This window comes from Ranitomeya imitator, chromosome 1 (genome assembly GCF_032444005.1).
Source record: "Ranitomeya imitator isolate aRanImi1 chromosome 1, aRanImi1.pri, whole genome shotgun sequence".
Taxonomy (NCBI): domain Eukaryota; kingdom Metazoa; phylum Chordata; class Amphibia; order Anura; family Dendrobatidae; genus Ranitomeya; species Ranitomeya imitator.
In genome coordinates, this window is record NC_091282.1 from 1,116,046,796 (window position 1) to 1,116,062,921 (window position 16,126).

General features: G+C 46.3%; 1 protein-coding gene across 1 annotated transcript in view; it reads left to right on the forward strand.

The window, feature by feature from the left end:
• Nucleotides 1-16,126, forward strand: part of MTMR7 (myotubularin related protein 7) — a 114,525-nt gene that overhangs the window by 57,791 nt on the left and 40,608 nt on the right. Inside the window, exons 4-6 of the mRNA XM_069744403.1 lie at nucleotides 7,562-7,719; nucleotides 12,485-12,613; nucleotides 14,936-15,070. Coding sequence (XP_069600504.1) covers nucleotides 7,562-7,719; nucleotides 12,485-12,613; nucleotides 14,936-15,070 — 422 coding nt within the window. The remainder of the gene's footprint in view (nucleotides 1-7,561; nucleotides 7,720-12,484; nucleotides 12,614-14,935; nucleotides 15,071-16,126) is intronic.

Consider the following 16,126-nt stretch of genomic DNA (forward strand, 5'->3'; position numbering starts at 1 on the left):
AACTGGCGGTGTTAGAGCCCAGGGACAGCAGGAGGAGCAGATTGGAGGTATTGCCGCACACACAGCTGGGGATCAGCTGACGTTACTGAACCCCAATAACAGAGGAGCGACTGTTGACTGTGCACACAGCACTTCCAGGCACCAACTGGCGGTGTTAGAGCCCAGGGACAGCAGGAGGAGCAGATTGGAGGTATTGCCGCACACACAGCTGGGGATCAGCTGACGTTACTGAACCCCAATAACAGAGGAGCGACTGTTGACTGTGCACACAGCACTTCCAGGCACCAACTGGCGGTGTTAGAGCCCAGGGACAGCAGGAGGAGCAGAGGAACAGAGTGTAGGCCGAAGCCTGATTGGAGCAAGTTGAAAGGAAACCTTTAACCCCCCCCCCCAAGACGTTTGTAGCTGAAAGAGCCATGTTGTGCAGCACTAAGGATGCAAAAGGAAAAGGTTGCTCTTTTAATTATGCTCCTTGCAAACACCGAAGTAAACACTAAAAATGTGTCCCTTTATACCGTTAAACCGTTCCGGAGGTGCGAATTTCCTTCGTAATGGGACACAGCACAGCTGTCATTCCTATCCCCTTGATGCCGTGCGCTGCCTCCTCAGCGTTGTTTTAAGCTGCCACGGAGCCTGCGCTGTTCTGTTAGCCCTTGGCCATGCCCAATTAGCGCTGCCTGTCTTCTGACATAATTTGGTGTCAGGCTGTCAGTGCCTGTGCGTCCACGCTGCTCCAGATCCCACCTCGCAGTCTCATCTAACGTAATCCCACTGCGGGCCTTGGAACCATGGGCATGCACAGTGCATAACCTCGACTCTCACTCCCCTCCTTCCCTCTTCTTCAGACTGTGCGGTGTCACGGCCGTGGCATGCTAGGGATCAGCTGACGGCGCACAGTCTAAAGAAGGCGGAGGGAAATGAGCGAGAGCCCGAGGGGAAGATATGCACTGCGCATGCCCATGGATCCCAGGCCCGCAGTGTGACTCAATCAGAAGACACTGCGAGGCGGGATCTCGGGCACCGCGGCCGCACAGGCGCAGCCAGCCTGACACCAAATTATGTCAGAAGACAGGCAGCGCAAATAGGGCATGCCCAAGGGATAACAGAACAGCGCAGGCTCCGTGACAGCTTAAAACAACGCTGAGGAGGCAGCGCATGGCACCAAGGGGGTAGGAATGACGGCTGTGCTGCGTCACATTACGAAGGAAAGTCCCAGCTCCGGGACGGTATAACGGTATCAGTGAACACATTTTATAAGTGTTAAGTTCTGCGTGTGCAAAGAGCTAAAAAAAAAGAGCTACCTTTTCCTTGTGCAGCATTACTGCTGCACAAGATGGCTCTTTCAGTAACAAACGACGGGGGGGGGGGGGGGGGACAGGTTCCCTTACATTTAGGTTGTTGTGCCAGCGTGGCGGTCGCAGGACACATTGCCGGCTACACAGCTGGGGATCAGCTGACGTTACTGAAACCCAATAACACTGGGTCGTATGTTTTTACTGTGCAGCCTGCACTTCTGAGCCGCAACTGGCGGTGTTGGAGCCCAGGAATAGCAGTTCAGGTGGTAGAAAGATGAACACAGCAGGAGACCTGGATGACACCCAATTACTTAATCAGGCAGAGGAGTGGCAAATTCCTGCGAGATCCAGGCCTGGTTCATTTTCAGGAAAGTAAGCCGGTCAACGTTATCGGAGGATAGTCGCATGCGACGGTCTGTTAGTACACCACCTGCGGCACTAAAGACACGTTCCGATAAGACACTAGCCGCAGGGCAAGCCAGCACCTCCAATGCATACTGGCTTAGCTCTGGCCATGTATCCAGCTTAGAGACCCAAAACTTGAACGGGGAAGAGCCGTCTGGGAGTACAGTAAGAGGGCAAGCCATGTAGTCTGTCACCATCTGACGGAACCGTTGCCTCCTGCTGACTGGAGCCGCCGGTGATGGTGTAGACATTTGGGGCGGGCACACAAAAGTGTGCCAGAGTTGTGCCATACTGGGCTTGCCTTGGGCAGAGGCACTGCTTCTGCTCCCTCTTTGGGCAGAGCCTCCCCCACTGCCTCGACGCACTGAGCTGCTTTGTAAAGCACTAGCAGCACTCCTCTCAGTTGGACAGGAGAAGATGATGGAATTCACCAGTGTGTCGTGGTACTCCCGCAATTTACGCTCCCGGGTCAACGCAGGGATGAGGTTTTGGACGTTGTCCCGGTAGCGAGGATCGAGGAGGGTGAACACCCAATAATCAGGCATGTTGAGAATGTGGTCGATGCGGCGGTCGTTTCTCAGGCACTGCAGCATGAAATCCACCATGTGCTGCAGAGTGCCAACCGGCCCAGAAACGCTGTCCCCTGCTTGAGACATGATCTCTGCCCGCTCGTCATCACCCCACCCTCGCTGTACACACTGACCACTGGACAATTGTGTCGCTCCCTCCTCTGGACGGAGCTCTTCCTCCTCCATTGACTCCTCCTCATCCTCCTCACAAATTGGCCCCTGCGTACCCCTTTGTGAGGAACCACGTGGCGCTGACTCTCCAGAAGCTGATGGAAAAGGTGACTCCTCATCCTCCACCTCTTCCACCACATCATCCCTTAACCCTTGCAAAGTTTGCTGAAGCAGGCAGATAAGGGGGACAGTCATGCTGACTAGTGCATCATCTGCACTTGCCATCCGCGTGGAATAATCAAAAGGACGCAAAACCTGGCAGACGTCCTTCATAGTGGCCCACTCTGTGGTTGTGAAGTCTGATCGGCGCTGACTGCGACTTCTTTGCGCCTGATGCAGCTGGTACTCCATAACTGCTTGCTGCTGCTCACACAACCGCTCCAACATATGTAACGTGGAATTCCACCGGGTAGGTAGGTCACATATGATGCGGTGTTCCGGAAGGCGGAATCGGCGCTGCAGAGCAGCAATGCGGGATCTGGCCAAGCTGGAACGCCGCAAGTGAGCACACTCTAGGCGGACCTTGTGCAGCAGGGCATCAAGATCCGGATAGTCCCTCAGAAAACTCTGCACAACCAAATTGAGCACATGTGCCAGACATGGGATGTGAGTGAGGTTGCCAAGGGCCAAAGCTGCCACCAGATTTCGGCCATTGTCACACACTACCATGCCTGGCTGGAGATTCGCTGGCAGTAACCACACATCGCTCTCCTGCTTTATGGCATTCCAGAGCTCCTGCGCTGTGTGGCTTCGATGCCCCAATGAAACTAGTTTCAAGACGGCCTGCTGACGTTTGGCCACGGCTGTGCTCATGTCGGTCATAGGTAAACGTTCACGGGTCCATGTGGGGGTGGACTGTGACGGATCCTGCAGAGAGGAATCAGAGGAACTGGTGTAAGAGGAGGAGTCGATGCGTACAGACTGGATTCCTGCAATCCTTGGAGTGGGCAGGACACGTCCTGCGCCACTCGCACGATCTGTACCTGGCTCAACAACATTAACCCAATGGGCAGTGAGGGAAACATATCGCCCCTGTCCATGCTGACTGGTCCACGCATCGGTGGTGAGGTGGACCTTGCTACTGACGGCGTTCAGTAGCGCATGTTTTATGTTTGCCTCAACATGCCTGTGCAGGGCAGGGACAGCCTGCCTGCTGAAGTAAAAGCGGCTGGGCACCTTGTACTGTGGGACTGCCAATGCCATCAAGTCACGGAAGCTGTCAGTCTCCACCAGCCTGAACGAGAGCATTTCCAGGGACAACAGTTTGGCAATGCCTGCATTCAGAGCCTGTGCTCGGGGGTGGTTGGCCGAGAATGCCCGCCTTTTCTCCCATGCCTGTACTACCGATGGCTGTAGAGTAGACTGGGAGTGTGAGGATGACTGGGAAGGTGGTGCTGTGGGTGGAATTACACAAGGTCTCTGGGAGGAAGCCAAACCAGCTGTGCGTGAGCTGGAGGAAGAGGCAACACGAGCTGAAGAGGTGGTAGCTGCCGCTGTTGGTTGGCCTACATCTTCAGTGTGTTTCTGTAACTCCACCGCGTGCCTGGTCCGCACATGTTTCCACATATTTGTGGTATTGAGGTTGCTGACATTTTTCCCTCTTTTTACTTTATGATGACACAGCTTGCATTTGACAAAACAAATGTCATCTGCAACTGTGTCAAAAAAGGACCAGGCACTGCAAGTCTTGGGAGCGCCCTTTTTGGCTTTGGAAAGAGACAGGCTCCTAACGGGTGCCAAAGTGGAGGCTACAGGCTCCGCAGTCTTCCCCCTCCCTCTCCCTCTTTGGCCCGTAAGAGGAAGCTCTTCCTCTGAGCTGCTCCCACCACCTTCCTGTTCCTCACGCCACGATGGGTCAAGGACCTCATCATCTCCACTACCCTCTGCCACCAACTGCTCCTCCTGGGTAGTCTCAGCAGCACAGTACGCACGAGAAAGCGGCACCTGAGTTTCATCATCAGATGCGTACTGCGCTGTGGTCACCGGAGGCACTGGCCCACCTGCCTCTTCAGAGTCAGAGAGAAAAAGGTGTTGGGCATCACTGCACACTGCCTCTTCTTCCATTTCTCCAATGCTGCTTGGCTGGCCCCCTGTTTCCAAGCCAAGAGATTCAGAGAACAGAAGTAGAGACGGCTCCTGTCCTGGGCTCTCTGACTGCCTGGCCAATTTGGCAGGTGGTGAAGAGACAGATGGCTGCTCTCCAGTGCTCTGTGCCTGAGAGGATGTGGCACTAACTGAAGTCGATGCCGAGGCGTTAGCTGCCATCCACCCGACAACGGCTTCAATTTGGTCTTCACGCAGCAGCGGTGCACGGCGCTCTCCGACAAAGCTGCGCATGAAGGACTGTTCCCTGCTGAAACTGAGTGACGACGAGTCACCGGCGCCCGCAGCAGGCACAGAATCACCACGTCCTCTCCCTGCTCCTCTCCCTGCTCCGCGCCCACGCCCACGTGCCTTACTCCCTGCCCTCTTCATCTTGGTTGACAGATAAAGATAAGCAGAAAAGTACTAAGGCCTTAGTGTGCTTATTCCTGTAATGCTCCTCCTAACAGGTGTAAGAAACACTAATGTTGTAAATTGTGGACTAAACTTTATTATTTTTCAAATGTGGCCTACACAAGTGTAAGTTGTGTTTGGTGAACTTAACCTTTTTTTTGGTGCAGATCGGGCTACAGAGCTAGTTTAAATCACACGGAGACCGTGCAGACAGCCGTAAACGGCGCTGCAAGGCCAAGAAACCCTCCTCTAGGTTATCCTATATAGTGTTTTTCCACTATTTAGCTGGATACAAGTGGAAAGACACTAATAGGAATTTTTTTTTTCAAATTTTAAACTGGCTGCACTATTTGAAAAAAAGGAAATTGTTTTTCAAGGTATGAGGCAGTAACGCACCCTGAGCTGAATCCAACCGGCTATGGCTGCACACAGACTACAGGGCGAGCTGCGCTCACACAGAGACCGTGCAGACAGCCGTAAACGGCGCTGCAAGGCCCCCAAAAAAACCTCTAGGTTATCCTATGTAGTGTTTTTCCACAATTGAGCTGGAGACTGGTGGAAAGACACTAATAGGAATTTTTTTTTTTTTCAAATTTTAAACAGGCTGCACTATTTGAAAAAAAGGAAAATTTTTCTCAAGGTATGAGCCAGTAACGAACCCTGAGCTGAATCCAACCGGCTATGGCTGCACACAGACTACAGGGCGAGCTGGGCTCACACGGAGACCGTGCAGACAGCCGTAAACGGCGCTGCAAGGCCAAAAAACCCTCCTCTAGGTTATCCTATATAGTGTTTTTCCACTATTTAGCTGGATACGAGTGGAAAGACACTAATAGGAATTTTTTTTTTCAAATTTTAAACAGGCTGCACTATTTGAAAAAAAGGAAAATTTTTCTCAAGGTATGAGCCAGTAACGAACCCTGAGCTGAATCCAACCGGCTATGGCTGCACACAGACTACAGGGCGAGCTGGGCTCACACGGAGACCGTGCAGACAGCCGTAAACGGCGCTGCAAGGCCCAAAAACCCCCCTCTAGGTTATCCTATGTAGTGTTTTTCCACAATAGAGCTGGAGACTGGTGGAAAAACACTAATAGGAAATTTGAGAAAAAATGTGCAGCAGGCTGCACTAAGAGCAAAAAAGAACAACTGTGTGAGGCAGTGTGAACCCCCCCTGAGCTGAATACAACCGGGTATATGGCTGCACACAGACTACAGAGTGAGCTGCACACACACACACACACACACAGAGACCTTGCAGAACGCTGTTAAAACAGCGCTGCAAGGCAAGAGCAAGGTGAACAGTGAAGAACACACAGCGTTTTGCTAAATTAGCCTTTGGAAAGGAAAATAAAGCAATTAGCTAGCTCAACTGGCCCTCAGTTAGAACACAGCGTCCTGTCCCTAACTGAAATCACAGCAGAGTGAGCGCAAAATGGCGGCAGCGCTTTTTTATAGTGCAGAGTGACATCATTTCAGCAGCCAATCCAAGCCTTGCCAGTACTTACATGCCCACCATGCTAAACAGGATGTGCCCACACTTTCATTCATTCCTCATTGGCTGCTGCGTTCAATTTGAATTCTGGGAACTTCCGATTCCGGTATCCGATACGCGGGAAGTATCGGAATTCAGTATCGGAATTCCGATACCGCAAATATCGGCCGATACCCGATACTTGCGGTATCGGAATGCTCAACACTATTGATCACCTTATGTAATTGGTTAACCTTGAATTATTTATCTATTTATTTTGGCATGTTTTATGTCTGGATACATTTATATAATATCACCTTTTGACATGATGCACTTTAAACAAATTCTTGGTTGATTTTTTTACCTGAGCATCAGCACTTTTCTAGGTATTATTTGCTCTATATTTATTTACTTAAAGAAAACCTTGGAAGTCATTATATAAGTCATTGTTATTTATTTATGCCATTTATTAATTTATTTATTGCGGACTTTAATTATGCCTCCATTTTTCCAGTACTTTATTCCAGAAATTTGAAAATGTTTTTTTTTTCTTTAATCTATAAATCAATATAACTTTGTTTTAATACTCAGTTATTAGTCGCTTCGGTTTTTGTTCCTTAAATACCAGTTAGGTGAAAAAATCCTTGTGTATAAGTTTGTATTAAGTAAGTGCTGCCCACTATCTATCTAACCATATATAGTCACTACAGGACTACTTGTAGCATATGGTCTCCATATTGTTGCTCTGGTTCCTTCCACTTTTCATTGGTATCACTCTCAGGTGATGGTGGAAAATTTAGAAGGGAAGAAATATCATAAACTGACTTGTTCCACCAATGTCTCCTATTACAGAACCACGCTGGTATCACTGAGCTCTCCAGAACCACCCATTCTATCACAAATGTTAGTAACGGCAGACTATGTGGCTTAGTGCTAGGATTTATACACCTGTGGGAATCAGACTGAAAGATATAAAGGGAATTTAATAATGAATAGCTGTGTCCAAATCCTTGTGTCCATATAGTGTATTAGTAATTGGCCAAATCCATGTCCCTAGCACCTTTGTGGCCAACCCCTCCAGTATATTGACTGTAACACTTCTTACTTTATTGTACTGTTTGTATTACTACATGTCCTGTTTTTTTTTCGTAGTCAAGTATGAAGAGCTGTATTGCTTTTCGTTTAATCCAAAACTGGACAAGGCTGAGCGGGAAGAAGGATGGAAGCTAATTGACCTGAAAGAGGAGTATATCCGAATGGGAGTACCAAAAAGCCAGTGGCAGCTCAGTGATGTAAATCGTGACTATCGTGTAAGTAAGAGCAATCAATTAGTAGATCAAATGAGATATTTCAGAATAAAGGGATCTTTTCCCAGTAGTAAGAAAAGAAATGTTGAGGACCCGCATCAATGGCCTGACCAGTAGATTTTTCCTTTCCAATTTCCTGACAAAAAAAAATCTAAGTAGTACAGAAAAAGAATTGTGGATGAGATCTCATGTACGTGCCGCGGAGAAAATCTGCAGCACAAATTGATTGGCATTGTGGATTTCATATGTACAGTATGCAGATATCTACGGCAAATAATGAAAACCTGTGCTACATCTCAGCGAGACCCGCAGCTTGCGGCAGATTGTTCCACTGCGGAATCCACAGCAGATGAGTCACAGATATGTGATTTCACCTAATCCTCCCATAATTGTTGGTAACTGGGAATATTGGCCTGTTCAAATAAGAGAAAGCACTGTTATCTGCAGTCTGCACTGACGCTTTATTTATGTCTACCATCTGATGATTTCTGAGCACATGAGTTTTAGTCCCCAGGGTTTATTTCGGCTGTCATGTTGGAATCCCTTTTTCCAATCTAATGACGGCTTTCCCTTGTGATAGATACATAGAGAAATCATAAATATGTGACTGGGAAAAATAAAATGAAAATTGCTGATGGCTTCCAAAATAGCTGACTGTTCCCAGTTATTGAGGCTTTGCGAATAATTCAGCTGCTGGAACTCGACCATAATATACGAGATGAGTTCGACCATAACGAACTATTGTCAGGTGTTTAATTTAAGCAAGTGATCATTTGTTTTGGCTGATGACTGGCCGACGAATGTTCATTCAAAACCGCAGTCGGGCATCAGTATTGTGTGCGCATAAAACCTTACTATTGCTGTCTTCTGCCGTTTATAGCGCTGCTGCGATCCTCCTGCTTCGTGTGACCACAGCTCTGACATGCTGGCTTACACAGAGAACATTAGATCCTTCATTCTGAGTCTCATGGTCTTGAGAAAGTGACGTCTGGTCCACACTGAAGACGCTGTGGGAGCTGAAGGTCACATTATACAGGTGGGGAGCAGAGCGGAGCAGCGCTGGAAACGGTAGACGACAACAATGGCTCAGTATTGTGTGCACATAAAACACATATTGCTGTCTTCTGCCGTTTATAGCGCTGCTGCGATCCTCTCCTGCTTCGTGTGACCACAGCTCTGACATGCTGGCTTACACAGAGAACATTAGATCCTTCATTCTGAGTCTCATGGACTTGAGAAAGTGACGTCTGGTCCACACTGAAGACGCTGTGGGAGCTGATTGTCACATTATGCAGGTGGGGAGGGGAGCGGAGCAGCGCTGGAAACGGTAGACGACAACAATGGCTCAGTATTGTGTGCGCATAAAACACTTACCTATTTCTGTCTTCTGCCGTTTATAGCGCTGCTGCGATCCTCCTGCTTCGTGTGACCACAGCTCTGACATGCTGGCTTACACAGGGAACATTAGATCCTTCATTCTGAGTCTCATGGACTTGAAAAAGTGACGTCTGGTCCACACTGAAGACGCTGTGGGAGCTGATGGTCACATTATGCAGGTGGGGAGCGGAGCAGTGCTGGAAACGGTAGACAACAATGGCTCAGTATTGTAATGCACACACTACACACATTACTAATTGCTAATGGAGGGAGGGAATAAATATAAAAACCCTTGAGTGGGCCTTTAAGACTGAGACGTTAACTAAACACGTAAAGAATTCTTATGAGTTACCGTTGTGGATAGTAATTTGGAGCTTAAACGTGTAAGATATTCCCAGAGCTCCAAACTTTCACCATATTCTAATATTAAAATCTTCCACCTCAGCAATTGTTGGAGGTCTCCTCTCTTTTACGTCCCTGTACAAGTGTAGTCTGAGTTCTTTACTCTGCTTGATCACTCACCTCTATCTTCCAGGGCTTCACATTGCTAAGGAGAGTAAAACTAATCCCAAACTGTTCTTCAACTATATCAATAGTAAAAGAATAAAAACTGAAAATGTAGGCCCCTTAAAAAATAGTGAGGAAAGAATGGTTGTAGATGACGAGGAAAAAGCTAACATATTAAACACCTTCTTCTCCACGGTATTCACGGTGGAAAATGAAATGCTAGGTGAAATCCCAAGAAACAATGAAAACCCTATATTAAGGGTCACCAATCTAACCCAAGAAGAGGTGCGAAACCGGCTAAATAAGATTAAAATAGATAAATCTCCGGGTCCGGATGGCATACACCCACGAGTACTAAGAGAACTAAGTAATGTAATAGATAAACCATTATTTCTTATTTTTAGGGACTATATTGCGACAGGGTCTGTTCCGCAGGATTGGCGCATAGCAAATGTGGTGCCAATATTCAAAAAGGGCTCTAAAAGTGAACCTGGAAATTATAGGCCAGTAAGTCTAACCTCTATTGTTGGTAAAATATTTGAAGGGTTTCTGAGGGATGTTATTCTGGATTATCTCAATGAGAATAACTGTTTAACTCCATATCAGCATGGGTTTATGAGAAATCGCTCCTGTCAAACCAATCTAATCAGTTTTTATGAAGAGGTAAGCTATAGGCTGGACCACGGTGAGTCATTGGACGTGGTATATCTCGATTTTTCCAAAGCGTTTGATACCGTGCCGCACAAGAGGTTGGTACACAAAATGAGAATGCTTGGTCTGGGGAAAATTGTGTGTAAATGGGTTAGTAACTGGCTTAGTGATAGAAAGCAGAGGGTGGTTATAAATGGTATAGTCTCTAACTGGGTCGCTGTGACTAGTGGGGTACCGCAGGGGTCAGTATTGGGACCTGTTCTCTTCAACATATTCATTAATGATCTGGTAGAAGGTTTACACAGTAAAATATCGATATTTGCAGATGATACAAAACTATGTAAAGCAGTTAATACAAGAGAAGATAGTATTCTGCTACAGATGGATCTGGATAAGTTGGAAACTTGGGCTGAAAGGTGGCAGATGAGGTTTAACAATGATAAATGTAAGGTTATACACATGGGAAGAAGGAATCAATGTCACCATTACACACTGAATGGGAAACCACTGGGTAAATCTGACAGGGAGAAGGACTTGGGGATCCTAGTTAATGATAAACTTACCTGGAGCAGCCAGTGCCAGGCAGCAGCTGCCAAGGCAAACAGGATCATGGGGTGCATTAAAAGAGGTCTGGATACACATGATGAGAGCATTATACTGCCTCTGTACAAATCCCTAGTTAGACCGCACATGGAGTACTGTGTCCAGTTTTGGGCACCGGTGCTCAGGAAGGATATAATGGAACTAGAGAGAGTACAAAGGAGGGCAACAAAATTAATAAAGGGGATGGGAGAACTACAATACCCAGATAGATTAGCGAAATTAGGATTATTTAGTCTAGAAAAAAGACGACTGAGGGGCGATCTAATAACCATGTATAAGTATATAAGGGGACAATACAAATATCTCGCTGAGGATCTGTTTATACCAAGGAAGGTGACGGGCACAAGGGGGCATTCTTTGTGTCTGGAGGAGAGAAGGTTTTTCCACCAACATAGAAGAGGATTCTTTACTGTTAGGGCAGTGAGAATCTGGAATTGCTTGCCTGAGGAGGTGGTGATGGCGAACTCAGTCGAGGGGTTCAAGAGAGGCCTGGATGTCTTCCTGGAGCAGAACAATATTGTATCATACAATTATTAGGTTCTGTAGAAGGACGTAGATCTGGGGATTTATTATGATGGAATATAGGCTGAACTGGATGGACAAATGTCTTTTTTCGGCCTTACTAACTATGTTACTATGTTACTATGTTACAAGTGCCAATAACAGGGCATGCACAGTGTTTCCCCCTCCCTCATTCCTAAAGGCAATGGTGTCATCCAAAAAATGACCTATCATTTTTAAGTTAAATGGTTTTTTTTCCCCATATCCGAGTAAAGCATGTGCGAAGGTCATTGGGAAGGGAAGTGGTGAGGGGTCAGCTGTGACATCGCCAATTGTGATTGGTGGATCTGGTGTATGAAGGCGTTTCCTGGTATTGCAATCATGCCTCTGCTGATAAGGAGCCTGCTGAAAACTCTTACCGAAAGGACAGAAAGTATGAGTCTAATTTTGTTTTTTTAAATACAGATAATGATATGCCCCCCAAAATATTGCTAAAATTAAAAGCAATACATATAACACAAAAAATTGACTACATCATATTTTGATGACACCTTCCTTTAAGTCTCTGTGGTGTAACCACATTGTTAACCCCCATGTGACATATTATACGGAAGCGAGAAATGTGAGCCTGTAACGGAGGAGAACGCCCGGATATGTTCAGGTGGGAAATTTTAATACTAGTAAATGGTGAGATCTTCAAGCTCCGGCGCCATCTTCTATTTTTATGAACTGTACAGGACCAATGAGAAGCAGCTCCTACGTCCGCGCCAAAGTTTTCCTACGGATCTTTGCTTTCCTAGTAATTTGCTGTAGATATGAAAAAATATCCGGACCAGAGAAACCATGCATGTGCATGGATGTATTGCCATTATTTAGGATATGATACAGATGGGATTATGGTGTGCCCAGGATGCATACGTACAGCTGATAATATTACTGGGCCAGGTGTATTATTTATAATAACTGTATATTTATGTCAAATCAATATAAAATTGGCCCCTCTCCATAATGGGGATGACACCAAAGTGTAATCACAGTTATGAATTAATTAATGTAATTCTCCCTACAGCTTTACATATAATATATGCTGTTCATCTAGTACTAGAAGACTAATAGAAGTGTCTTTCAGGTATGTGATACATATCCCACTGACCTGTACGTACCTAAACCTGCCAGTGTGCCAATCATCGTTGGGAGCTCTAAATTCAGGAGCCGAGGCCGATTTCCCACTCTGTCCTATTATTGCCAAGATAACAATGTAAGTATTAGATATGACAGTCAGTGATGAGCGAACGTGCTGGGATAAAGCGTTATCAGAGCATGCTCCTGTGGCTTCGGCGTGCCTGAATATTATGTTCTAATCCTCGCCGCTGCATGTCTCGCAGCCACAACACATGCAGTGATGCATGCAGAGGAATATGTCACTTTGATCTGCCATATATACCATAAAATAAACACTTTTTTGATTGGTGCCCTCTGCAGAAAATATCATAGCCTTAAAAAAATAATAAAAGGTGTATATGTGAACAGAGCCCTAATCATCCTGTGACCCAATGAAAGGTCTCCTGGACCAGTTTTTTTTTTTTTAATTTAAATAGATTTTTATTAAGAATAAACATAAGCATTACATTTTATCCATCTTCCAGTTTGTTACATACAAAGTTTCCCCATTTTCGAAACCCCCAACAATCCCAACAAACCCCAGCCCCCCCCCCCCCCGACAGCTCCTCTCCAATGATACTTCTATAACTAGTATTGATGACTCTATGAACCACTTAACTCCCTTACGACCGCTTATTCGTCTAGCAGTTTCCACCATTCAAAGGCCCTCAGCCTCTCATTTCCTTTACCTACTATCCCAGCTCGAGCCACGGAGACCACATTTTGTCAAACGTTTCTATTTTCCCGCGTCTCTTATAAACCCCCTTTTCCAGTTTGAGACCATGTTTTACATATTGCAGGAATTCACCCCTTGTAGGCGGCTCCTCCTTGATCCAGTTCCTTGCTATCACCTTCCTAGCCATATATAATAGCCTAGCAATTGCTATCTTCCAGGTGTTGTCCACTCTAATTTCATCCACATATCCCAGTAAGCACACTATCGGATCTCTCAGCACCCTGCATCTATACGCCCCTTCCACACGGCTCAGAACTACCAGCCAAAAAGCAATCAGTCTTGGACATGTCCACATCATGTGATATATTCCTGCATTCTCAGTCCTGCATCTCGGGCACTCAGAGTCAGCACGCAACCCCGCTCTGTGCAACACTTCCGGAGATTTATAGACTCTGTGCAAGATGTATAGCTGCGATAGTCTATACGGCTCGCTTAGTGACACTCGTGGAACCCACTCCATTACCGACTCCCAGGTTTCATTCTCCATTGGGCCTAAATCTCTCTCCCACTTAGCTCTCACTTTTAGAGGAAAATCCAACAAATATGTATGCAGTAGGTCCCTATATAGGGTGGAAATGACTCATCTTGTAGTCCCATCCCCACACACGTATTCCAAAACTGTCTTCTTGGATCCTAATGCCATCGCCCCTGTTTTGAGCTCCAAAAGCGTGTCTCATCTGAGCATATTGATACTCCCCAGAAGGTCTCAGTCCAAACTCCCCCTGTAACTGAGAAAAGGACTTTAACACTCGTTGTTGAATTATCTGACTAACAAAATAAATTCCTTTAGCCTGCCACTCTGTCAGCAGTCCCAGAGCCGCAAACTCCACTAAATTATTATTAAGCCATATCGGTGTGAATTTAGTCAATCCCGTAACCCCCCGAATCTGCCGCTGTCTGATCCATAGCTTACGTATCAAAAACATAGTTAGATACAATTTCCCCAAAGCTCCCAAAGAGCCATCCTCCAAACACTGCACCACCGGGCGTCGGTTTGTCACCCCCTCCATCAAGTGTTGTACCGCACTGGAGGACGCCTCCCGCCCTTCAAATGCTGACTTTGGGCTGCAAGAAAATATAACTCAGGGTTGGGCAAAGCCAAACCCCCAACTTCCTTGGGTCGCTGAAGCGTCTCCAGGCTAATACGTGGGTATTGCCGCCCCCATATCAAGCTTCTAAAAAGAGCATTAATCTGCCGAAATTTCCCACGTGGGATCCAAACTGGCGCGTTATGAAGGACGTAAAGTATTTTGGGCATCAGCACCATTTTAATAAGATTAACCCTACCTACCACCGATAGGTGTAACTTATTCCACGCATCCACCTTTGCCTTAAGCACGCCCATGAGAGGAGTCAAATTCCTATATAAAAACTCCGTAACTGGCACCGAGATCCATATTCCCAGGTATTTAAAATGGGATGCCACCTTAAGCCACCCCTCTCACAATGGCTCACTCCCACTCTCTTCCACCCCATCCACCTTAAACAGGACCGATTTATCCCAATTTATCCTCAACCCCGACAAGGCACCAAATCTCTCAGTGATCTCGATGGCCCCTTTGTCTCCTGGACCAGTTAATGATATAAGAAGCCTAGATGATCGGATGCCTTACACTAAAATGTCCGTGTGATGTGATGCATATTGCAGTTTTTAGTTTCTGAAATCACTCTTTTTTTTGCTAGGCCTCCATTTGTAGAAGTAGTCAGCCTCTCTCCGGCTTCAGTGCTCGCTGCCTCGAGGATGAGCAGATGTTACAGGCGATCAAAAAAGCAAATCCAGGAAGCGATTTCCTTTATGTTGTTGACACCCGACCAAAAGTAAGTGTACTGTTAGATTGCCTTATATTGTGTTTATGGAGCCATATCGGGTGTGAAATGGATCTCTGCTTCCTTTGTCTTATGTGTCATATATGTTAAGCGATGTATACTGAGCATTGATTATGAAAACTGCATGTGCAAATATCAATTACAGTTCCCACCAAAATTATTCACCCACATTGCAAATTTGGCTTATTGGTTAAATGTGCAAACTTTGTTCAGTAAACCAATAAAACGAGAAACGTTTTAAGCCTTCGACACAACTAGTATAAGAGAAGATCAAAGGAACACCGGCTGCATCATAAGGATGTGGCAAAACCAGGAAACTATCACCGCCTGCCACCAGATCCATGAGGAAGCAGGAAAAACCCTTGAGTGACTGCAAAAAGCCTGCAGCTAGATAAATGCATAAGGCGCATACTAAACAGTGAAGATCTGTATGCCCAAACTCTAAGATGTTCAACTCTACTGACCCAAAAGCACAAGAAAACTCTTCTCAGTATGCTCAAAGCATATAAATCACAGAAGCGTTGGGATTCTGTTCTGTGGAGTGATGGAGCAAAACTGGAACTTCTTGAGCCTATAGATGAGTGTTATGTTTGGAGGAGGAAAAATGAGACATACGCTGAAAAAACACCCTATCTACATTTAAGCATGGTGGTGGTCCAGGGATACCTACAGTGAAGCATGGCAGAGGCTTGAGAATGCCTACAGTGAAGCATGGCAGAGGCTTGAAGATGCCTACAGTGAAGCCTGTCAGTGGCTCGGTGATGCTTTGTTTTCTCTGCCATTCGAAACCTGCATCATATGGAGGGAAAGATGGATTCAGTCAAGTATCCGGACCTCCTAGGAGAAAACATCATGCCTTCAATGAAGAAACTGAAGCTTGTGTGTCATTGGACCTTCTAATAGGACACTGAACCTAAGAATACCTCTCAATCTACCAATTCTTGATTTCAGATTGAGTCCTGGAAGATCCTGGAGAGGCCGTCACAGTTGACTGACTTGAACCCCATAGAAAATTTTCGGTGGCATTTGAAGAAGGCAGGGGCAGCC